The sequence below is a fragment of the Bactrocera oleae genome, chromosome 6 (genome assembly GCF_042242935.1).
Source record: "Bactrocera oleae isolate idBacOlea1 chromosome 6, idBacOlea1, whole genome shotgun sequence".
NCBI lineage: Eukaryota > Metazoa > Arthropoda > Insecta > Diptera > Tephritidae > Bactrocera > Bactrocera oleae.
The window spans coordinates 36,979,324-37,005,462 of NC_091540.1; the positions used below are offsets into that span (position 1 = coordinate 36,979,324).

The 26,139-nt window shown below is 35.5% G+C and overlaps 2 protein-coding genes across 3 annotated transcripts in view; one reads left to right on the forward strand and one right to left on the reverse strand.

Annotated features, from left to right (window-relative positions):
* The first annotated feature begins 1,210 nt into the window (after positions 1-1,210).
* Gr64f (Gustatory receptor 64f) lies at positions 1,211-12,189 on the forward strand. 2 transcript variants are annotated; one of them, XM_036364167.2, is made up of 9 exons: positions 1,211-1,583; positions 1,831-1,964; positions 2,017-2,085; positions 7,456-7,647; positions 8,016-8,210; positions 10,510-10,781; positions 10,869-11,023; positions 11,117-11,369; positions 11,762-12,189. In XM_036364167.2, the coding sequence occupies exons 1-9, from the start codon at positions 1,444-1,446 to the stop codon at positions 11,882-11,884; spliced, it is 1,533 nt and encodes a 510-aa protein (XP_036220060.1). In that variant the 5' UTR covers positions 1,211-1,443; the 3' UTR covers positions 11,885-12,189. The 2 variants fall into 2 exon arrangements, with proteins under 2 accessions (XP_036220060.1, XP_069968124.1); XM_070112023.1 differs by having other exon boundaries at positions 11,117-11,836.
* CapaR (Capability receptor) overlaps positions 8,860-26,139 on the reverse strand; it is a 165,337-nt gene continuing 148,057 nt past the window's right edge. The window contains exon 10 of the mRNA XM_070112021.1: positions 8,860-8,966. The gene's annotated coding sequence lies outside the window, so the exon portion shown is untranslated. The remainder of the gene's footprint in view (positions 8,967-26,139) is intronic.

Sequence of the window (26,139 nt, forward strand, 5' to 3'; positions counted from 1 at the left end):
ATATATGTATATTTATATGTGGCATTACGTTCATAAACTACTAGCTCGTTATTAACAGAAGACCTTTCCGATGTAACCAAATTGTGTGCATGTATCTCAAATTACTATATTTCTAGATACACCTTGGAAATGGACAACATCGCACGGCCACACCTACATTACAGATATACTTCCTTTGTTTAACCTCATGAACTTATAGCAGGTAACAAAGTTATCAAAGATATCTTGTGTCCAAATAGCACTCTTTTAAACCAAAAATAGGTGCAACCTAATATGGTAGAAATCGTGAGCAATAACTTATAGAAAAAGGTCGCACCACCATTTTTGATGAAATATACATATCCCATAAGCCACTTAAAAAAATTCAATTTAATTATAATCAGGGTTGCACATAATGCATTAAAAAATTAAGTTAAATTGATTTTTATTTTGTAATCCCGAAATTCCTAATTAAAAATAGTTTTTAAATTTTTACCCAAATACCGGAAATTCTTTAATTAAAATATTCACAGCCCTGATTATAATCGGAATAAAATTCTAATTTTGAAACTATTAAAACTGCGTCTTTAAGGGCTTATTATTTTTGTATTCCCGTAATATGTGACTAATTTCCATATACATTGAAATAAAATCTTTCACAAATTGTGTCTTCAAAGTCTCAGTGACTATGTCTGACTTTATACCGCAAATATCTGTGAATTCTTGTGACAAAAAGGGGTCAAATCGGTCAGCAAATTACCCCAGCTGCCATATATTTTATATATTGATTTTCGTTATTCCATTTAGTAGACTTTAAGCCGAATATGTCGGCGAGTTAGTGAGTTATCTTCATAAATGTACATGTTTCCCAGTATACTTAAGTAATGTTAAAACGTTATGCAGTCCGATATAATTTTTCATTTCCAGCTGACTTTAAACCGTTAATATTGGTCAATATATGTGATATTTCAAAGATTTGAACTTTATATGTTTTCTTAACCTGTACTGTATATCTCATTTGGGTTATAGTAATGAAACGAGGTGAGTTCGAGACCTATGAAATAATTGATAAGATACCAAGTAAAATTATAATATTATCCGAGAGTATAAAATATTCGGTTAGACCTGAGTTATTTCTTCCTTACTTGCGATTATTTCGGTAACATTGGAAAATTGCTCAGTCAACATTTCATTGTTTGGACACTGATAAATTTACTTCGCATGCAGATTGTGGGAAATGCGCCAGGTGTCACAATCAAAAGCAAATCAACACACATTATACATGCATAGATCGCGTGTGATATTCGAAGGTACAGGCTTGCAAGTAAATATTGCTAATCAGGGCACTGGGTTTGGAGCACTGCCAGTTGATTGTGCCACGCCATTCACGCTACAACGAGCCGCATTTTACAACTACACTATACTTCGATTTCCACCAAAATAACTTATTTGTGAAGTAATGTTATGAAGTTCGCAATTAAAATCGGTTGGAAAATTGGTAACGTTACCGCGGATGCACGCTTACGTGTACAACAACAACAAGATGCACGAAAGAATAGACGATTGTGGCGGCGACAATGCGAACGCGGCATACGTCGGTTTAGGTGAGTGGTACATGAAGCGTGTAAGTGATGTTTTAAACGGTGATCCTTCGAAATATAGTTGGAGTGAGTTAAAAGGATCCATAAACTTACATATACGTATATAGAGTGAATCGGATTGGTGTCTTTTAACAGCAAATTTCAAAAATACTGTATTATTAATGAAGCAATTTTATGTGCCTCCATATTTTATACATATGTAGTCTATCTGTATGTCAAACTTTAATAATAAATTAAGCGTAATTTGCAGCCAAAATGGCTCTAATGTTGCCGCGACATGTGGACCGCATAAACCGAACCACAAAACTACCCTAATTAAACTTACCTGCACGGAGTTTGTTGCTCAAAGGGAGCTGCTGCATCTACAAATAGACAAACAACCAAGTAAGTGACTAATTAACACCATTGCGATTGTAAATTTACGAAATTATGTCAGAAGTTTTGGCTAAGTCGGTGAAGGAGGATTTTCTACATGATGGCAGCTTCCATCAGGCTGTCGGTAAGGGTGAGTCAATAAAATATCATATATGTAACACTTTACCTACAATAGATTCTACAACTTTAAATTAAAGCTCTCTGCTTTGCCGCATTTGTTTGGTGTAGGAGTTTCTAGACCAATTGTTTTATACCTCACTTTCTAAAATTTGATGTGGCAACACCAATAAGGGTAAAAATTTTGGCCCAGGTGATAAGAGTTCCGTCAATGATTGAACTCCTAGTACTAAGAAATCGCATGAATACTAGATAGTTCAGGGTGGAGAAGTCAATTGGTTTTGAGAACTACATTAGTAGGGACCTTGACTTTAACCTGAAAGCGCTATATCTTTTCAATCATAATTGTGTAGACGACTTCATTGTTGATTTAGGACTGATCAAGTCGGCTTGAAGCAACTTCACTTCTATGCTTAGCCGCAAGAACACCTAACATTGTAGATATGTTTATCTGGGCTGTAAACCACTACAAAAAGCGATGCGTTTCGTTTCAGTGGTTCGAACCACTCAATCGTAATTGAGATCAACCTCCTGTAAAATATTTATTCAAACTTTTCAGCGTTGAATAAATTTACCACACCTAGCATGGAAGATACCATTTGAATAAGATTAAATTAAAAGAAAATCCGTTTGTTGGTTTCTCAACTGTCTTCACGACTTTATTTTTAGCACTGACCCAAAATCCGTGAAAGCAGACAATTATATGCCAAATAGGCACATATACAAGAACAGTAATAATCACTTTACTCCTATAGACTATGCAGTTTACAAATGTGCAAATAGATGCGCTTGTACTTAACATGTGTATGTACATATATATGTAAACTTATTATGTTCAAGGAATGTAGCATAAGCTAGTGGAGTGCACACGCGCAGTAGGTAGTCGGCGTCTTTGGCATATAGGTTGGTTGAAAAATTTCTGCGCCAGAAATGAAAATATAATGTTTTTGGTACGAAATATAGTTTTTTATTCAATATAATCTTTCTTAACACTTATTCGTACCAAAAACATTATTTTTTCATTCAATATAATCTTTCTTAACACTTATTCAATACACTTATTCCATTGATCGTCCAATAATTTTATGCCATCCCTATAATGACTTTCCGGAAGCTATGCAAAATACCCGACTACGGCTGTAATAGCTTCTTCATTCGACAAAACACGCTTTCCACGAAGGAATTGTTTTAGGTTTCTGAAGAGGTAGTAGTCGCAGGGAGCCAAATCTGGTGAATACATTGGATGCTCAAGCAATTCGCAATAATATTCAGAGTTGATTATTTTATCTTTCTGCAGATAATCAGTTAACAAAATTATTTTTGAATCTCAAAAAACTAATGTCATAACCTTCTTTGCTGATCCTTGTGACTACACCTGCTTTGGAGTTGAACAACCAGCCTTAGTCCACTGTAAAAGTTCTTGTTTCTTTGAGGCATATCCAAGCCTCATCCGTAGTTATAAAACGACACAAGAAATCGGTTCTATTCTGTTTAAAACGGTCCAAACTATGCTGAGAAATTTGTTTTCGATCCAGTTGTTCTTGAATTGTTAGCGTGTGGATTGTCTTCAAGCCTAGTACGACCACGCTTAAATTCACCAGTCCAAAATTCAACGGTGCATTTGAAGGTGAGGACTTATATACTTCTAACAATTGTTCATTTCGTTTACTTTTAAACCTTTCAAACAAAGAGAATGACTTGTAACTTTGCATGCGACAGATGTACCAAAAAGAGAGAGAAAAAAAATATGGCGCTAGTAGTGCTATTTATTGGTGAAACCAACCAACTTTTGACCCAACCTGTACATATGTACATACATTAAAATGCCTATATGTATGTATATAGCTGAATGCGAATAACAATAGATACACTAAATAACGTTACAATCAGGCGATATTTATCTGATAGGCGTAGCTTATGTACATTTAAAAGGGAGGATTATACCCTAAACAATATTCAAATCTCAAACACCAATAGTTATTCTAATATACATATACACATGTAGCATGACAAAATGTAGACTGTCAATGAAGAGTGCTTCTGGAATTTCTTCTTCAAAAATTCGCCAACTATCTTCCCTGGAACGTCGGTGCAAAGTATGCGCTCACTTGTATAGTAATTTTTGCGAAAATAAAGCTTTCACACTCATTTCAAAAATATTTACAAAATAATCACTTTAAAAGTATGCCAACCCTCTGCGATTACATAAGCGATTATTTCAAGTTACAGTGAAAATTGACATCTCATGGCGTTGCATTCCAGATATTTGTGGTAGCATAAGGGTTAAATTTTCAAGCACGTCGTGTATTATTTAACTTAAAAATGCTTATTGCGGATTTTAATTTCGAATGGAACCGACCATTTTTTTGAGTCGTTTCCGGTTCGGTTATCCCATTTTAAAACAAAGGCGGTTTAGTTCGTGGTGCAGTGCAAGTCCAATAAAACGAAGCAGCCCTGATATTTATATTATCAAACATTCGGTTGACTCTATCTTATTGAAAGTCAGGGAGTATCTTTTTATGGTAATGATATGTCGTAATATCAAAAATGAATAAATAAAGAAGTCTTTGAAAATAGTAAAAAGTTAAAAAAAATCCACAGTAGGTTGAAACCCGCTGAAAATGAAAGATAAAATAATAAAAAATAAAGGAAAAATATTTTACGATCGATCTGAGGTCGGGAACAGAAAGGGGGGACGTGGATCTATATTTAAGGGTTAAAAACGGGTTATCTCGATTTCCGGCAAAACTACGAGTTCTAGTAATTTGGCAAAGTTGTAGGTAATGAAAAGATCTACGAACTTTTGTTTTAACTCCTTGTTCACATAACCTCAAAATTTACGCGAAAAATTCAAATACCTAAGTTTTTGGGTTTTGTATTTTTATCTTGTACAAAAATAAAATTTCTTTCACGAAATTTGGTGTAAACTTACCTTCTTATATTCCAAACACACTGTAATTTTTATACTCTTGCAACATGTTGCTACAAAGTAATTTTGTAATTAGTATAAACATTTTTTTCTTATACTAACGGTTGATAGTATTCCTAAAACTAATTGAGATAGGTATGGAGTTATGTATGTATATATGTATATATAAATGATCAGAATGACGAGACGAGTTGAATTCTGTCTGTCCGTCCGTTCAAACAATAACTTAATTAAAAATTGAGGTATCTTGATGAAACTTGGCAACCAAGGAGGGTTGGTATTGTAGATGGGTGGAATCGGACCATTGCTACGCCTAAAAAATGCCATTAGTCGAAAACCTATATAGTAACTAAGCTCTACCATAAGATACAAGGCTGTTATTTAGTACAACGTATTGCACTAAGTAGCGGCAACTCTAAAAAAAAAATTCGTTCAGGGCAAATACTTTCAGCATCCCTACTTACTCTGTGAAAATGGATGAATTCGGATTAAAATCATGGCCACTCTCCATGTAACGGTTTTACGGTCCGGGACCTACTCAACCGATTTCAATTAAGCTCATAATATTATCCTGAGATTATTGCATTACGGTGCAAAAATATTCGAAATCAGACCAAAACCATGCCTACTTTCCATATAATACAATTTTAAATTCCATCTGATTTCTTTCCTTTCCAATACTCATATCAACCACTTATGAATATATTCGGATAAAACTTTGCACTAATGATGCCTTTGAAATGTGCAAGAAATTGTTCAAATCGAACCGAAACTGTTCATGCCGTCAGATACCGAATATGTGGATGCCAGTTCCTATTGCTAACTTCTTACCAAAAATATCAGTTAACCTGTCAAATATATTATTGAAATTCGAAAAAAAAACTTTCGCCGGCTTTGATCTTTTCATGTTGCGAGAGTATAAAATGTTCAAGTATACCCGAACTTAGCCCTTCCTTACTTGTTTTAATTTAAAATATTAAGGGGGAAACCTTATTTTGACTTAAAATTGAGACAAAACCCAAGTTCTTGAAATCTCTACTTTCTGATGTTATTAAAAATATTCTCAGAAAATGCTTAAAAGACCCCACCAAACGATTCAATTCTGTTTTTTTACATCTGCTACTACGAAATAACAGGTAAATGTATGATGTTACCAAAACCAATTAAATAAAGCATCTCTACACAAAAATTTTTCCGTCGCCATGCTTGATGACAGTGCAAATGTAAACTCTTACATATTTCTACTATCTAGACCAAGTCGGTTAGTCTTTGTTTCTCTTCTCTAGACCACATATTTCTACTTATTGAGCTCCCAATCAACACGTCGTCTAGTGAACTCTGAGCAGCGCATTCTTTAACTTGAATTCACCAATACAAGTAGTTTCTTCCGGGAAATGCGACGAAGGAGACTAGCCTCAACCAAATGACGAGCGACAGACCATTTCAATATGCCTGAATCAACTTGATCAAAGATATCCCTTAGATGTCATCAGCACTCTTATACGGATAGCGTTTGCACACGCTTAATTGGGAGGTGGTTGTATGGTAGTTTTGAAAATGGTTTAGTGCATCAAATACCATGTTTTTGGAGCAATTTAACTGTGTTGCTTTTCGTATGGCAACTGCATAACTTATGGCACTACTTATAATATTATATATGACCATTCCGATGAACAAACTTGGTAAGAAACAATAATAATAACCGAAAACAATTATCGCTTACAGAAACTTTTGCAAACTATTAAGAACAAGATGATTTTTTGGCGCAATATATTTGTACAAGTGGTGTCCAATTAGCTGTATCCCCGAAATCACGTCACCGAACTTTAACTAATATTTCTCCTATGATATAGAACTGCTGAAATACTGAAAGATATACCTAAATTTTGCAATCTAATGTTTATGATAAAATATGACACAAAAATTATACAAATACGGAAACATACGTGTCACCCACTTTGAGAGCAAAATATTTGACTAAAGTTGACGAAGAAGACCAATGCCATTTCCTATTCCCAGCTAACCTCTCTTAATTTGTTAACTATTTGTCCTATTTTGATAGAGTCTTGTCTAAAGATTGTTTTATAAAGTAACTTCTTTAGTAGCTTTGAATTAAACGGAGTAATATAACTTGCTATAATATATACATTCCGTAAGCGCCCATTCTATATTAAATTCTTTGCATCGAACTATTCTTTTCCACTGCTTCATGCAATTTCTTTGCCTTAGCACCGATAACCTTGTGTAAGTGGAAGTCAATATCATATATGTCGTAGTGCATAGAAACTCTTAAGTAACACATAATTAAGCCTGTGGTTCATAGTTTCACATATCGATTCTTCACATTTACCACCAACATAACAACAACAATATTGATAAGTAATTGCACATTGTCCTTCACTAATCAACATTTTTCTTTGTGACATTTTCATTCACCCGCCGATGATCAACAAGTGCTGCTCTTCGCCGAGTTCTTCGCTATAATGCCCGTCAAGGGAGTCATTGCGGCCCACCCACGGCAGTTGTCGTTCTCATGGACAAATATCCGGACCTTATACTGTTTGTTGTTTATAACAACGACAATAATTGATTTGGGATTTGCAATGAACAAAATGCTTCACAAACCAATCAACTTCAACAGTGTTGGTAAGTCGCACGAATTTCTCTGCATAAATGCAGAGAATTGCACATAGCGCACTGAGTGTAGGACCGAGGCAGTGAAGTGGTCGTATGCACATAAATTTAGTTTTGCGTTTGACATTTAGACGGCTATTATTTCAATGTTTTTCTTCATTCTTTTGTTTTTTTGTTTAAGTCACACAGGAAAAATACAAATACAACTTTGCTTTAATGAAATTGCATGGTAACTTTATTATATAAACATTTATCTCTGTCATGTCTGCATCATTCCTCAATCGTTCATTGTCCTTCGTTCGACGCTCATTGTATGACCTGGCTCGCCTACATCGTCGCTTGCTCGCTAACTCACATACCTATATTTGGAAATTGTGCAGAGCCGCTGATATTTCGTCTGTCCATTATTGTGGTTTGCATCAATGCCATCGTACTGGCGCGCAAATGGCCGGCATTGATGCTGGATTGGTACGAAATCGAGTGCGACTTGCCGGAGTATTTAACGCAAATGGAGAAAGGACGTCTGGCGTACAGGATTAAAATGGTGACAGTTGTGGCCATGCTGTTGTCACTCGGTAAGTTGGATGATCATTTAATATGACATGGACACAGAGTACAAGAAATGAGCTCATGTGTGTTGAGTGTTTAAAGAAATTGTAAGAATTTGGAACTTCTTTGAGATACCATACATACTGACATAGTATGTATGTACCTGTGCACATCTTACAATCAGTAGTCTGACAAGTAAGTATGTCTCAGTTCGTGAAGAACTGAACAATAAATTCTATTTGAGGTTCAGTGATGTTACAGAAAACAAGTAAGGAAAAACTAAGTTACCTAACATTTTATGCTTTCGCAGCTTTCAAGGCTAAAAAGCCCGGAATTACTTTTCAAAACTTTATGTTAAACAAGAAACAACTTTAACTTCGGGTGAACCGAAGCTATAATATCCTTTACAGGAGCATTTCTTATAGCAACTATATGTCTAACTTGATCACAAAACGTAAGCGGTCAACGGTTCGCATCCAATGGAAAAAGTTAGTTCTTTTTAGCCCCGTTGATATTAACAACCTTCAAGTCGAATTAAGGTTATTTAAGGTAGTAGTCTGGTGACATACATTTTTTTAATACCTTTTTGGAAATATTTTATTTGAAAAAAATAAAATTCAATGATATTAATTATGATATATATTATTACTAGTATCTCAGAATGGACAAAAAAATATTTTTATGTTTTTGGTTTTGAAATTTGTTGTTTCGTAGCACTGAAGTGAGCATCTCAAAACAAAAAAAAAGGAGGTGGCCCCGGTGATTTGGTCGCTTGCGGACACCTGAAATAGAAAAATCAAAAAGATTATTGTTGTATGAGCTTGTCATTCTAGTTGGATGGATTTTTTAAACAATATAAATTTTTTTAGTAGAAATCGGACTGTAAAATGGAAAGTTAGCGATAAAAAATGATCCAAGTTCCTGCGTGAGCTATTGTTGAGTAGAATAACATATTCAAATCATCCCAATCGGTTGGATAGAAAATTGTTTATTAACCGTAAGAACGTTGTTTCGAGAAAAACGCGTTTAAATTTTCAACAACAGACTAAATATGGAATGTTTAATAGATTTATATTTCATCATATATTTAAATCATACTACATACGAGTCGTCTATCACTGGTGCATATAATAAACCTTCAACTTCTTTATAAACCTCATTGTTAGTCACTTTTTCTGACCTGCGACTCATTCTGGAAATTTTAGAAAGATAAGCTGTGTCCTTCTCCGCTTTCGAAATACTATGAGACACTCACGTATAGGTGGTATAACTTCGTCAGCTATTCGATTTTCGTTCTCAAATGTTTACACTGTATTCTGAATATATAGTACTTTTGAAAAAAGGTCGATTTTTCCAAACTAAGTTACCAGTCTACCTTAATAATATCTCTATCTTCATTATGATCGGTCAGTTTGTATGACAGCTATGACATTCGCTGACCGACATATTAGGTATAAAGTCTCCAAGAATAACAGGAATCATTATATATGGGAACAATTAACACAGTTTCCAGAAACCATATGGCCCATGTTACATATTTTCGACAGAAAATAATACATAACTCTAGAGTCTAGACCTTTCTTCATTAGTTGTAAATGTTACAAAGAACAGTTAGGTTAACAAAACAATTATACTCGCACTCAAGCAGTTATTGGGCTTCTTGTGCTCCATTAACCTAAGTAACCGTCATTTACCAAGCTGGTTGATTTAAAGTATTTTTGAAATTTTTCCTCTTTGAGAAATTGGAATCGATGGAACTATTTTCAACTCAATCTATAATATTGTAAGGAATTGTTATCCACGGGGTATGTTCTGCATACTGACATCACTTTATCTAGTTTCTTGAGATGGGATCTTAAAAGAAGTTGCCTTGTGGCTGTCTTACCAACTTCGGTTATATTAACAACCTCGTTACACAGCGGTAACAGACGAAGTTATAGTCACTATGCTTTAAGCTACCTCAAAATAGGGTTTGCAGAAAAGTATTACCTCTGCACGCGCTTCGCATTTGAACTCACTGTTAAATTTTTAAATAGCTTTATATTCTGTTAGTCATCATAGGAAAATCATAGACAGATTTCATCCGTTTTTGACTACAACACAAATTACGTTTTTAATTTATTTTATTAGGTTATCTCACAAATCGTTTTTTTCTATTGGGCAACCGCTCATTCGCGATACCAATCCACCTAGGAAGGTAGAAGGTTGTGAGCCAATATTTTAAAGATTTCTAAGTTTCTAGTTAAATTGGGCTATTTTGTCGAAATGGCTTCATTCAAATGTGCTCCTATGTAATTTTCTTTATATGTATCTTTTTATTTTCAGGCGAACACTTGCTGAATATCTTATCCAACATACACTATACTAACTATTGTCCCCAGACCGAGGACCCGATCAAAAACTTTTTTATTCTGACCAATCAGCACATATTTTTAATTTTCCCCTACTCCGTATCACTAGCTATTTGGGGCAAAGTGCAAAACATACTCTGCACCTTCATCTGGAATTACATGGATGTTTTTGTGATGATTGTTAGCATAGGATTGGCAGCGAAATTTAAGCAGCTCAACGATAATTTATTCAAGTTCAAGGGCATGGTGAGCTTATATTACGTACATACCATACTTTCAAATATCACCTTACACTTTTAATTGCTTTCTATTGCATTCTGACCGACGAAACAGCGTATGCCTGAGCTCTACTGGGCGACGCGCCGCAAACAATACCGGAACTTGTGTGAGCTTTGTACACGCATTGACGGCGCCATTTCGCTCATCACGATGGTATCCTTCTCAAATAATTTGTATTTCATTTGTGTGCAACTGCTGCGTAGTCTTAAGTGAGTTTACGCATCGATAATGGTATATAATTTAGTTCGCCTGGTGAATAATAGCCGGCAATTTTCGTCTCGTCTGTTTTTCTCTCATTGTAGCCAAATGCCATCGCTTGCTCATGCCGCGTACTTTTACTTCTCGTTCTTCTTTCTTATCGGCCGTACCTTGGCCGTATCACTGTACTCGGCTAGCATCAATGATGAGTCACGGAAGCCGTTGCGAGTGCTACGCTGCGTGCCGAAAGAGTCCTGGTGCACTGAGGTGAAACGTTTCTCGGAGGATATAAGCACCGATTTGGTTGCATTAAGTGGCATGAAATTCTTTTATCTCACACGGAAATTGGTGCTGAGCGTAAGTACCGTACAGCCTTGCTATCCGGTCGTTTGTTCCTGGGCAGCCACGTGCACTGGCATTTCTTCGATTGCCTATTCATTACTACTTACTTTCACTCACGCTTTGTTCCTGCCCATGACTTACGTGGCCCGTACTGCACGACGTGAGGATTATTAGTCTTTCCACAATTTTTCTTTGTTGTGTGATGAACTTTACTTCTTTTTTGTGCAATCTGTTTTCTGATTTAAGTTTACACGCTTTTTGCTGTCTTTCTTCAATTTGACCTCCCTTTCGATATACACGAGTATCAATTTACCATTTTCGAGCTTAATCATTTATAGTCTGCTTTCCCGGTTTTCTGGTTTTCTTGTCTTCTACTTCTTCTGTTATTGTGTTTTCAATGTTATTAGGTTGCTGGAACTATAGTGACATATGAGTTAGTGCTTATACAATTCCATCAGGATAGCAAACTTGCAGAATGTGTTAGCAGCATACGTCCACTGTCATCTCCAGGCAACAACAGTTTGCATTGAGCTTAAGTAAGTAGGTGGAATGGAATTAACCGTTATACAAATGCTATTATATAAACTCTGTAAGCCGAATAGATTTGTTGCATTAATTATACAATTAAGTATGTAAAAAATGTTTATGAATTGTTGTGGAAATATTATTGAAGCATAATTCTGCAACCATATTATCATATTAATACAAAAAGATCTAACTCTAATAACTAGAAGCAACTTTAAAATAAAATTTATAAACCAAGCAAAATTGAAACGTGACTAAACCATGATAACTAAGCTTAAAATCTCAATAAAGCATTATCAATTTCTTTTAAGCTCCTCTTATAAAATTTCGCGTTTGGTATTGTATTAATGTCATATTACAGAGTTATAACAATTCTAGCATCCCACCCTAATAGCGCAATAATGTAGATAGGCGTGGCTATAATCCAAATTTCAAAAAAGCTTTTAACAATTTATAAGATTTACTGAATCAGTTCATAATAATAGTGTTGGAAGTAAGTTATTGATCGTAGCACTGGACCTATTGACCTCGCGTGCACTTAGCAGGCGTTGATTGACGACCAGCTTCTGCGCTATTACGAAATCCTTCTAGCCTAGAGTATCACGTAAGAGATCTACTGAGCTACTTGCCCTTAGAAAAGTTCATCTTTCCACTATCTTAGGAATTCTTACTGGACATTGTCCAATAGGCATTCATGTTATAAAGTTAAAACTCCAATCAAAGTTGTATGGAAGAAGATGAAGTGGAAACATCCAGGCACTCACAACTTTGGCGAACCAGGAGACATAGCCGAAATTGGCATTAGCCGCCTCAACAAATTTGTAATCGGCTCAAAGCGCTTTGTCGATTTATGAGGGTTTTTAGGATCAATTTTATTGCAGTTGTAGGTGCGACCAGGAACTCAAAAAGAGATCCCTGTTATGATTGACCTTTTAACCTAACCCAACCTAAGATCTTAAACGCTATAATTCAATTATCGCTTTTTTATTGCAATATCTCGCACTCTAATTGATATGTACGATGTAAGTCATGTATCTTTGCGTTGTCTATATCGGGCTTAAGAAATATGTTCTCTAAATTTCATTTCCACATATTCGGTATATGGGGCTAACGGAAGGCCTAGGCTGATTTCGATTATTTTGGTATCAGAGTTGTTGATGACTGGTACAAGAGTACATCCCTGTAGTAATGACAAAAAAGGAGAATGTGAGATTTTAAATTTCATCTAAAAGGGACTATACCAAGCCCACTGCCAGTTTTAGTTATTTGGAACTAAGCCGTTATTTGGCAATGGGCGTGTTTATTACTTGATTTGGTTGACTTAATACACTTAAATCAGCTATGCTCCAACTTTTTTAATGCGCATAAAAATACGTTTTTTAAAGGTCATCAAAGTGGGTTTCCGTGACGACGATTGCCTTCTCATTTGACTAAAATTTGTGCCCGGCAAGTGACTCTTTAATGGTGTGGATTACGAGTTAAACGAAGTCGTACCAACACAGATGAACTAGCCAACCTACCCAGAGCAGGCATCACCCTACAAATAAACTCCGATAAACAGGTTAAATATATGCCTCTGGTTGCTTGTAGGTATTTAATCGACAAACATGTTATATATATAGCTGGGTCTCGGTGGAGTCAATCCCTACCTTGCTGAATATGGCCCGCACTTGCCGACTATTAAAACCCAAAAGGAATGACATAAGAACTCTAGTAAGAGTGGTAACAGGTCACTGTCTAATTGGCAGACATGCCAGCAGACTGGGAATACGATTTATGTAGAAGCCGTCATGAGGTTGAAGAAGAAGAGACTATATAGCATCTTCTATGCGATTGCAAGGATTTTTATAGGAAAAGAATTTCAACTATCTTGCACATAAATGTCTAATATAGGGGTATTAAACTCGGTGGCCTAAAGGTCTAGATGCGTCGTCAGACATCGACTGTACTTACCTACCTACCTTAAAACTAGATGCAAAACTATGCTTTAAACAAGTAAGGAAGGGCTAAGTTCGGATGTAACCGAACATTTTATACTCTCGCAAAGTCAAATGGTATACTCTTTCTTTGTGGATTGACTGATATTTTCGGTAGAAGGTCAACTATAGGCACTGGGGTCCACATATTTAGTACTTAGGGGTTGAACAGTTTTGGTTCGATTTAGACAATTTTTGGCCGCAAGGTGGCATACTTTAATTGCATTATTCACGCAAAGTTTTACGCCGATATAATCATTGTTGCTTGATTTGCATAGTGGAAAGTGAAAGAATCAAGTGGTATTTAAAATGGTGTCATATGGAAAATAGGCGTGGTTGTAATCCGATTTCGCCCATTTTCGCACTATGACATAGAAACATGAAAAGAACGTTACGCACCGAATTTGGTTGAAATCGGTTAAGCAGATCTCAAGATATGGGTTTTCACCTAAAAGTGGGCTGTGCCACGCCCACTGTCTAATTTTGAACGCGGTTCCTATAAAGTCATCTTATACCATCTCAGAGATAAAATTTAATGTCTCTGGCGTGTTTAGTGCTTGATTTATCGCGCTTTTAGTAGTTTTTAACAGTACCGTTATATGGGGAGTGGGCGGAGTTGCCACCCGATTTCAACTATTTTCACACCGTCAATAGAAGTGCTAAAAACATTTGCTTCCAGTGAATTTTGTTATTATAGCATTAGCGGTTTAGGAGATATGCACATTAAACCTATTAGAGGCGGGACCACGCCCACTTTTTAAAAAAAAATTTTCACTGCAGATGCCCCTCCATAATGTGATCCTGTGTACCAAATAACAGTCTTGTATCTTATTGCGGAGCTTAGTTACGGCAAGTTATTTGTTTTTGATTAATGGCGTTTTGTGGGCGTGGCAGTGGTCCGATTACGCCCATCTGCAATACCAACCGTCTCACGGTACCATGAAACATGTCTACCAAGTTTCATAAAGATATCTCAATTTTTACTCAAGTTATAGCTTGCACGGACGGACGGACAGACGGACGGACGGACAGACAGTCACCCGGATTTCAACTCGTCTCTTCATCCTGATCATTTATATATATATATCCCTATATCTAACTCGATTAATTTTAGGTGATACAAACAACCGTTAGGTGAACAAAACTATTATACTCTGTAGCAACAGGTTGCGAGAGTATAAAAATGTGCTAAGTATGGATACTTTCAGAGACATTAACAAATGAGTGAGTGAAATTTAAAACTCTACAAATAATTTGTTTGGATTTTAATGAAATTTGGTACATAGCATTCTCATAACCTCTTCTAGCATTTGTGACAACAAGGGTAAATATGGAATTTACTTTAAATATTGGTCAATATGTGAGATATCCTAATAAAGCAGGCAAGTATATTACGATTAACAAAGCGTAATTAAGTACCTAAAAGACATAATTTATCTGTACCTTCTGATAGCCCATTATGATATATAGAGCACCTTCTTCAAGTGAGCTAGACGTTATCATAAATATTCTATTTAATAAGAAACTTTGTAAGCATCACACAAGAAGTCAGTGCATAACTAAGGCAAATAATGATTTTCATTCACTTTTTTTTAATAAAGATAAAGGAACATTTAACCCTGATTTATTATACACTGAACAGTGTATATTAAGTTTGCCACGATGTTTTTAACAAGCAAAAGAAACTTCGGAGACTCTTTAAAATATATACATAAATGATCAGCATAACGTGCTGAGTCCCTCAGTTTTTAAGATATTGATCTCAAATGTTGTGCCATTTTCTCATCAAGAAGCTGCTTATTTGTCGGAACCGCCGATACCGGACAACTATAGCGTATAGCTGTCATATAAACTGACGTTGGATCGGTCAAGTCCTTATATACTTGTAGTAACTATTTTGTCTGATAAGTTGTCTCTATGCCATATATATTTTCCAAAAAATTGTATGGATCGGACGACTATAGCATATTAAATGTCAACGAGGTCGATCAAAATTAAAATAATGATCTTGCAGTGCAGCCGAAGTTAATGTTTTTTCTTGTTGTAATATTACAGAAATAATAAGCTATCTTAAGCAACGGACGACGGGGCATATTTGAAATTAAATTTTTTCCATGTGCCGGACTTCATACCTGTCAAGAATCCGAATATTACAATTAATTTTCTAAATGTTTACCAGCGAAAATAAAGCTCGAAAAATATATGGGAAATTATATATTATATATGCAAATAAGGGGAAGTTGTAATTAAGACAAATAGTGCAATTACGCGATTAAAGATTTTGATAAATGATAGTTGACTTTTGCGTTCATTGCACCACTTAAAGCACAAAACTTGGTTTGCGTTAGAATGTTACTACTCAAAACCACACAAACACCCCATTTACTGGAGAGAAATAAAAACTTACTCACTTATATAGCACCTCAACATTTTGCCAATGGACGAATCTATATTTCAGCAATTGGCAAAGTGTTAAAATCGTAGATAAGCCACTGTCGGAAAGGACATGAAAATCGGAATAAAACTTTCGTTTATCAGTATACAAGCCGAAGATTATAAATATAAATTATATGACGTCTCGTTGACATTTAATATGCAAATGCATGTGTATGTGAACTTAACACTTTTAATGATATTTACATAGTGAAAATATGTATACATGCTCCTAAGATTCCATGATTAAGTTATAAATAAATTACAAATATTCGACTGATGCAGAACTCCTTGAAAGAGAAGAAAATTACGAATCTCCAGCAGGACACTGGTAAAAGGTGCATGTGGTCTAGTAACTGTTTTTCTTATTACTCGTATATACAAATTATATGGTGTCTATAACTATATTGTAGCGTTTGAACATTTATTTAAAAAAAACGTGTATAATAATATTACACAAGAATAATCTATCTGAAGCTTTAATATATTCTCATCTTTCTGCAAATTTGTGGATTCCATCGCAAAAGAACTGCCCGGCTAGGCGGCCAAGAATGAATCGAAAAAAATTTTGATAATCTGTTTTGATGTGAGCCGTTTTCAAGTGAGGACGTTCTGCATCGATCGGAACAAATGGTAGTCAAAACGGGCAGGGTATGTGCAATAAAGCTCAGCCGAAGTTTACAAAATAGTTTTAAATTGATTTATGACGGAATACTATTGGCTCGTGTCTAGTCGTTCGCTTCAATTTGATGAATTGTTGTCGTTAACGTTCCCCATTAATAGTTAATTCGAACCTGATATATCTGTTTGGTTAGGTCTGGGTAACTCAGCCGAAAGAAGGAGTCTTGGTCTCAACCAATACTTAACTGACAGATGGTTGCTAACCAGACATTGAGAAAACAGCCCTTAGTAGTTTCTAATACTTTATTTCTGAAGACCAAACTCTATATGATACCCGAACGAAACTTTAATTCAATATCCCTATATTTTCCTGTTTCCCCATCTAGGTCTACAGCTATTTAATTATATTTCTGATTGTATTGTAGTTATTGCTAATAATTAAAACATTATGGTTCCAATTTTTGTACACCCTACTCTTCACAATAATGCATGTGCTATCGTTCTAGTCTGCTGGTTTTATGAACCTATAACTATACCCTGAACAGGGCAAGTTTGCCACGAAGTTTTAATACCTAGAACTAAACGTCGGAGACCCTATTTAGCCACGTTCGTCTGTCTGTATATATGCGAACTAGTCCCGAAATTTTGGAGATATCGATATGAAATTTTGCACACGGCCTCTCTCCCCAAGATACGCTCATTTGCTTGTAACCGCTTTTATCGGACCAGTATAGGATATAGCTACCATACAAACTAACCCATCCAATCAAGCCCTTGTTTGAAAAACTTTTTTATTTGACTCGATATATTTTAAAAATTTGGCATAGATTATTGCCCAAGGTAACGTACAATTGCTCTGATTGAATCACTATAATATATCGCTGCGATAAAAACTGACTGATAAAAATTGAGATAAAGACCTTTTTATTCCTTTTTTTGCTATAAAAAGTGCACCTGTGAAGGGTATTATAGCTTGGATGCAGGCAAAGTTAACGTTTTTTCCTGTTGTTAAACAAAAATAGCAACATTGCTTTGTATTTATAATATATGGTGAACAACCCAACAAACAGCTTGTATAAATCACAAAGGATGGTGAAATTACAAAAAGATAGAGTAGCGAGTGTTCAAAACATCTTTAATTAGGTGTTTACATTATCTCTTGTTTTGTATTATCTGCCTTGGAGAAAAGTGGCGAATCGAAGGGAGCTATTAGTTAAATAGAGGATGAAAACTTACTTAATTGTTTCTTCCTATTGCTTTATTCTCACGTTAGTTCTAGTGAATGGGGAAAGCAATCGAAGCAATGTCGAAAGCAACTTCAGATAATGGACGATATCTTACCTGCGACACACAAGCAAATGACAGTTATGTTGGATGAAAAATTAACGAAAAAGAAAGAAATGTACAAGTTGAAGTCAAGGCCATACTGGATAACACGTAAGTAAGAATTTAAATTTCCTTTAACGTAAACAATAACCCTAACCTTAGGGTAATTTTGTGTTAACAACGAATAAATCAGATAATGTAACTTTTAAGTACTTAATTTAAGCTATTATTGTGTACTGGCGTAACAAACTTTCTTCATAATTTCTTCGTTTCTTTTTGAAAATGTGTAAAAAGGAGGCATCCGACGTGGCAAGCGTGCTGACTTTCTTCACAACGGCAGCTTTCATGAAGCAGTCGGACCGGGTAAGTAAATAAATATATTTTTATACTCCCGCAACACGTTGTACATGTATAATAGTTTTGATCCCCTAACGGTTTGTTTGTATCACCTACAACTAATCGAAATATATATGGATTAATATATACATATAATATATAGGTATATATAAATGATCAGGATAACGAGACGAGTTGAAATCAGAGTAACTGTCTGTTCATCCGTCTGTCCGTGCAAGCGATATCTTGAGTAAAAATTTAGATATTTTGTTGAAACTTGGTACACGTATTTCTTGGGATCCAAGGGGATTGGTATTGTAGATGGGTGTAATTGGACCATTGCCACGCCAAGCGAAAACTTATAAAATGCCATAACTAAGCACTAAATTAAAATACTATAATTTGGTGCAGGTGACCCCTGTAGCCAGGGACACCTGTGCTTCAAAACTTTTTTTAAAATGAACCCCCTAAATGGTTTAATGTATATATTTTCCAAGCCACTGAAGCTAAATCAACCTTGCTGAATAGCCTCGTATCACTTCTTTATATGCCAGATTATAAGCACATCCACTCTCCATATAACGGTTATGCTGAAAACTACTAAAAGTGCGATGACTCACTGAATAAATGCGATACAAGCATGAAATTTCACTATCAAGATATTAGGAAAAGTCTTTATAGGAGTGATTATAAAAAGGTGACAATGGGCGTGCCACCGGCTACCTCTGAATGAAATCATTTATCTCAGGAACTATTTGACTGATTTCAACCAAATTTGGCTGAACGCGTACTTCCCATAAAACAAGCTTTTAAATTCCATCTTATTTTAAAGCTATTGCACATATTCTACGCGGGCTTTGAGCGTGGGGACTGGATCAAGAATTTCCGTAACGGATATAAACCTATATATATCTTATATAAGAAAAGTGTTTAGAATTTTAAAAGAATTTCAAACTTTAGGATAGCTTTATACCGTACATATCGGTCAATACATACATATGTAAGATATTTTAGCAAAATGAAATGAAAGTATAATGGACATACACTTAATTCTGGTTTTACACGGTTATGATTTAACACGGTTTGAAAATAAAACAATTTTAAATTTTTTACCCAATTTTATTCCATTTAACACGATTCAAAATTTTTTAGGTTCACATTTTATTTGTCAGATTTAATTTTTATGCGATAAATTCATATCACAAATTAAGAGGAACTCCTTTTGTGGATACAAGCAAATTTACTGGTCAGAGAAATTGTAAATCACACATATAGGCGAATGATCAATGTCTTTTTTACACGGTGTTTTCTAAACCAATCTGCCGTGTAACAAGTAAGGAAGGACTAAGTTATGTAAGATATCTTACATATTGACCGATATACGCAGTATAAGGTCAACCAGAAGTTTGAAAATCTTTTATTAGGTATATGGGAGATAGGTGTAGTATTGACCCGATTTTATCTATTTTTGGCATTACTACATATTATTAACAGAAACAAATGCCCTTTGAGTTTCATTAAGGTACGTCACAAACCGTCAACAATATATAAGGAGTAAACTCAACCGAATATGTGAAAAACCTGATATTAGTTATATGGGGACTAGTGCAAGTTTTCACCCGATTTTATTCATTTTAGGCACAGAGATGCACCGTTAGGAGAAAAACACGCTCACTTAATTTAATTAAAATAGTTCGTAAATATTTGTTATTATGTATGTACATATGTATATGCGGGCTAAGGAAATTATCCGATTCAACCCATTTTTGGCACACGGGCTTATTTTTATCAGATAAGAATTCTCTCTGAGTTTCTATAATACATATATGTATCTCACAGATTGACTGATATTTTCGATGAAAAGTTCGCAATAGGAACCGAGGTCCATATATTCGGTACGGGTGGGCTTGAACAGTTTTAGTCCATTTTGGATAATTTCTGACAAAGGCAGTATTAGCATTGCTATTTTCGCACTTTTTGCACGAATTTGTTTGAAATCGGTTGAACAGGTATCGAGATATGGGTTTTCGTCTTGTGCCATTGTGGATATAAAATTTAATGCCTCTGACGTATTTAGTTATTGATTTAAAGCACTTTTAGTAGTTTTTAACAAACCCGCAAAACCCAATCGGGGTTATCATCCAATTTCGTTCATTTTTACAGTATCGGTAAGGGTGCTTAAGCAAATTTTATTATAATACCTTGAATGGTTTGGGAGATATGTGCATTAATCCCCTTGGAGAGTGTGGCCACACTCATGTTTTTTTTGTAACTTATAGCCCGCAGGTTTCTTTCAATATTGCCATCCTCTGTGCTAATTACAGTTTTACAAGTACGTATTAATTTAGTGTTAAGTCATGGAATTTGATAGTTGTCGATTAATGGCGTTTTGTGAGCGTGGCGTATATCAAGTTTTATTACGATATCTCAATTTTTACTAAAGTTACAGCTTGCACAGACGGAGGGATAAAAAGTCCCCCGGATTTCAACTCTATGAACTTAAATTTTCTGTGTTTTTTCTTTAAAAAAGTAGGAAACCTTGAAATGGATCACCCTATAAATATATATGTATGTATATATTTACGCAAATAGGTCTCAATTAGAAATAAGGGTTACGAGCAGCCGTTGTGATAAATAACGAAAGTAACAAGTAAAGAAAGGCAAAGTTCGAGTGTAACCCAATATTTGATCAGGATGAAAAGGAGTTCTGTTAGTTAACATTTGTTTTTAATCCTTAATTCGTTTTGTTATTATATTTTTGTTAGCCCTGAAGTTATAACGAATAATAAATAAATCTCTCGTGTTTGTTTGTCTCTATGATGTATGTATTGCATCCATTTTGGAAGAAGAGCATCAAAACCATCTACGTCAGGGGAAACAACCTAACGATCAATGTTAGCAAATCGGAATTCGGCGTCTTGGAACTACGATTCCTCGGGCTATCACCAAAGATGGTATACGGCTATTACCAGAACGTATTAAGGCACTACGTAATTTTAAACGACCAGTCATTGTATAGGAATTTAAATGCTTTCTAGCGATGCTTAATTTCTACCGTCGCTTCATACCACACGCACCGAAGACACAAGACTGTACAATACTGGGTGGTGAATGCATTAGATTTCGCTGCTCGCGCAGTATTAAATCAATTCGTGGAGGGAACTCTACAACCAATAGAATTTTTTTCTTGCAGATTTACTAGTGCTGTAAAAAGATATAGCTCTTACGACAGGGAGCTGACTGCCGCATACCTAGTATTACGACATTTTCAATATATGGTCGAAATTTGCCGTTGTCATATCTACACAGATCATAAGCCACTGATATACGCATTTGAGCAAAATCTGGACCGAGCTTCTAATCGGCAGATCTTCATAGCGCAGATCACCACCCACAATCGCCATGTGAATGGAGAATATAATGTAACAGCAGACATGCTGTCACGCATAAACTCAATTTCAGTAGAAACTTTGAATTATGACAACTTGGCTGGGGTCCAAAGACGAGGAGCTTCGAAAACTTTTAAGTGGTAACATAAAGCACCCTCCTAACCTAAAAATTTCTCTCTTCCTTGTAGTTCCAAAAGCTTATCCTGAGATATCTCAACTGGCCGTTTACGACCGTTCATAACCAAGATATTTAGGGATACGTTATTACGGTAACCTCACAATCTTTCACTCAAATGTAATTTTGAAATAGAGGAACTACACAATTGGTAACAGAACGATTTGTTTGGCTTGGTGTGCAGCGCGATAGCAGAAATTTTGCTCGCTGCTGCTTGCAGTGGCAGCGGAATAAAATTATACGACACAACCGAAGCGTCAAAAATGACCAATACTTCGTGTCGCACACATCCATATTGACCTAGTTGGATCATCTCCAACATCTGAACGAAATTGCTATTGTCCCCTATCTTGATTAGATTTACACGCTGGCCGAAAGCGTTACCTATACCAGATATAACAGCACCTACTATTGCCAAAGCACTACTGAATGGTTGGATCTCTCGGTTTGGTGTCCCTGTGATCATCACATCAGACTTAGGCCGCCAGTTCGAGAGCACCCTATTTCAACAATTACTATAGTTTTTAGGTACCCGTCTTTTTCGTACTACGCCTTACTACCAACAAGAAAATGGTCTCGTCGAAAGATGACATCGTACTTTAAAAGCAGCACTTCAATGCCATAAAACTAGCCAGTGGACTTCATATTTACCACTTATTTTATTAAGATCTACATACAAAAACGACTTGGACGCAGCACCAGCCGACTTAGTTGTGTTTGAGTTTGACAGTAGTCCGATTACGCCCATTTGCAATACCAACCGTCTTACGGAACCAAGAAATATGTGTACCAAGTTTCATAAAGATATCTAAATTTTTGCTCAAGTTACAGCTTGCACGGACGGACGGACGTACGGACAGACAGTCACCCGGATTTCAACTCGTCTCTTCATCCTGATCATTTATATATACATAACTCTATATCTAACTGGATTAGTTTTAGGTGATACAAACAACCGTTTGGTGAACAAAACTATTACACTCTGTAGTAACAAGTTGCGAGAGTATAATACGAGAGTATAACGGACTTGACTTATTTAAATATGTCATTATTTCAAATATCATCAAGCAATTAGAGTTGCTATATGTATATGGCAACCAACCATTTTGAACCAACTTCGTCACCAAACATATGATTTCAAAGTTGTCGTAACCTTCTATTCTATGAGCGTTGCTTTTTAGTGAAGGTGAATATCAGTGTTATTAAAGTTTCAGTCGATAGTTTGAAACCTGCTTTCGTCGCCACTTTACAAAGTGTCTAGGGAGTATTGTGGCAACCTCTTAGGATCAATACGGTGTTAGTACAATCTTAATCCTAAAATACAACTCTGCCTAACTCCTAAAACGCAACGCTAGCTTGCATATGCTTTTAATCCTTCATTCCTTGTGTTATTATACTTGTATTCTTGCTAGCTCTTAAATTACATATAACGAATGAGAAATAACTCTCTTCTGCTATTTGACGTCAAATATTAGGTGTAGTAATAAGAAATCCATTATTTTTGCATGAGATTGAATGCTTTGATTATTACTTTTTGTATCCAGCCTTATTCTAACGGTCCCAATAGGTTTTTTGTGCAATGTTTAGGTCCTGGACAATCGTACTCGATGTTTGGACACGGCAATTGCAGATGAATATCAAGTATTACGGATAAGTGACCGCACTGCAATTTATGAACTGATATATACCATACAAGTATATGGTATATGTGGGAATAAGTGAAGATTATGCGTTATATTAGGTGTAGTAAAAATAAAGCCATTATTTTTTCAATAGATGACGTTAATTATCTGTATCTCGCGTTATATAAGTCCGATCCGGTTCGGCTAGATCGCGTTAGAAAGATAACATTTCATACTTAAAAAAATCTTTCTGACAGTTTTGTGATGGCAAAGAAAAAATAGCTATATTTGAAATTTTTTCTTCGGTAAGGCCGAAAACGCAAGCCAGGCGTCTGAAAATGTGAATAGCGTTTATGGTCCTGATACTGTAACAGCTAATACGCGCAATTTTGGTTTTGTCGATTCCGATCCGGTAATTTCGACGTCAAAGATGCAAGACGCACTCGAAGGACATTTGTCTAAAAAGTTGATAGAATCATTTACATTGTCGAGCCCGGCCATCATGTAAGCACTGATTCCATTATGCAAGATCTAAAGATTGCACAAAAAACCGTCTAGAACCATTTGAATACGGCTGGATACGAAAAGAAGTTCGATGTTTGGGTGCCACACGAGTTAATGGAAAAAAATCTCATGAACCGAATTGCCAACTACGAATCGGTGCTGAATCTCAACAAAATCGACCCATTTCTGAAGCGGTTGGTGACTGGCGATGAAAAGGGGCGAAAACGGTGGCCAAGCCAGGATTGGAAGCCAGGAATGTTTTGCTGTGTGATTGGTGGGATGGAATTATATGCCATGAGCTGCTCCCATACCGCAAAACTTTTAACTCGGAACTGTACTGTCAAACAATTGGGCCGTGTTGTATTCCATCAGGACAACGCCAGTCCACACATCGATAGAGACTCGCCAGAAGCTCCGGGATCTTGGTTGTCAGGTTCTTATGCATCCACCTTATAGCCCGGACCTGGCACCATGTGATTACGATCTATTCTTGTTAATGGCAAACAATTTTGCTGGTGAAGAATTCGCTACAAGAGAGGCTTGTGAAAGTCGAATTTCCCAATTTTTTATAGGATAATTCTAACTATGGTAATTAAAGCCTTCTATTTCATGCAAAAATATTGGATTTCTTTTTACTACAACTAATACATCTAAAGAAGTATACTAATATTGATTCATTTAGTCTCATTACTATATTTTGCCTTATATCCTATATATTTGTACTAAAATCATCATAGTTAATTCAAACTATATCTCGTGATATAAACTCAGCCAAAGAGACTAAATTTAATATATTGGGTATATGAGTAAAAAATTGACCAGTGAAACGGAAATCATTATATTAGGGATTAGGCGCTTATCCCACGGTCTACACGGGTTTAATTTTTATTCAGCGCTAAATCATCTTATGTTTATGAAAACTTTAAAATATCAATTATATACTACATTGACTAACATAAATGGCTTGAAGTCAGCAAGAAATTCGGAAATCAATTTATCCGGTTGATTTGACAACCGACAAAATATGCAGTGTATGGTAGCTGAGGTACATCGTTGACCAATTTTACCCATTTTCTGCATTAAACTATAATACAAACGTATAATGTTTACTTAATGTTGATATCTTATTTTTATATTCCCCGATATATACGGTATGTATAGGCTTCACTGAAAATCCTCACAGATGTTGACCCTTATTAACGGTATAAAGTCAACCGGAAGTTAGAAGATCTGTATATTAGGTGTATGAAGGCTAGATAAAGTATTGACTCGGTCTTATGCGCATTTGACACGAAAGTACATTATTATCAGAAAATCACTATCTGTGAATTTCTATAATATTTCTCACAGATTGGCCAATATATTTGGTAAAAAGTCGGACACAGGCAATAAGATCCACATATTCGGTATATGGGGGCTTGCACAATTATTATCCGAATATGACCAATTTTAGATTTGAGATATCATATTATACAGGCAAAGTTTTATCCCAATGATTATTAATATTATCGAATCTTTTAAGGTGCGGGGCCAAACCTACTTTTTCAAAATCTTTCAAAACTCATAAACTTCACAGGTCCATTTTTTTAGCATAAAAGGATATAATAAGATTTTCATCTTGATTTTGATTGGTCGATTTGTATAGTAGCTGTATGCATTATTGGTCGGACAAACAATATATTCGGATATTATTGCCTCGGATAATAATCTGTGTCAAAATTTCGTGTAAATATTTTGTCAAATAAGAAAGTTTACCATGCAAGGTCTTGATTTTGGTATATACCTATATGAGTATATACAATACTTTATAGCGTTTGCGAAGTTTTCATCTGGGTGCTACAAAATTTGTCATCTTCAATGTATAGTAAAAATCAGTGA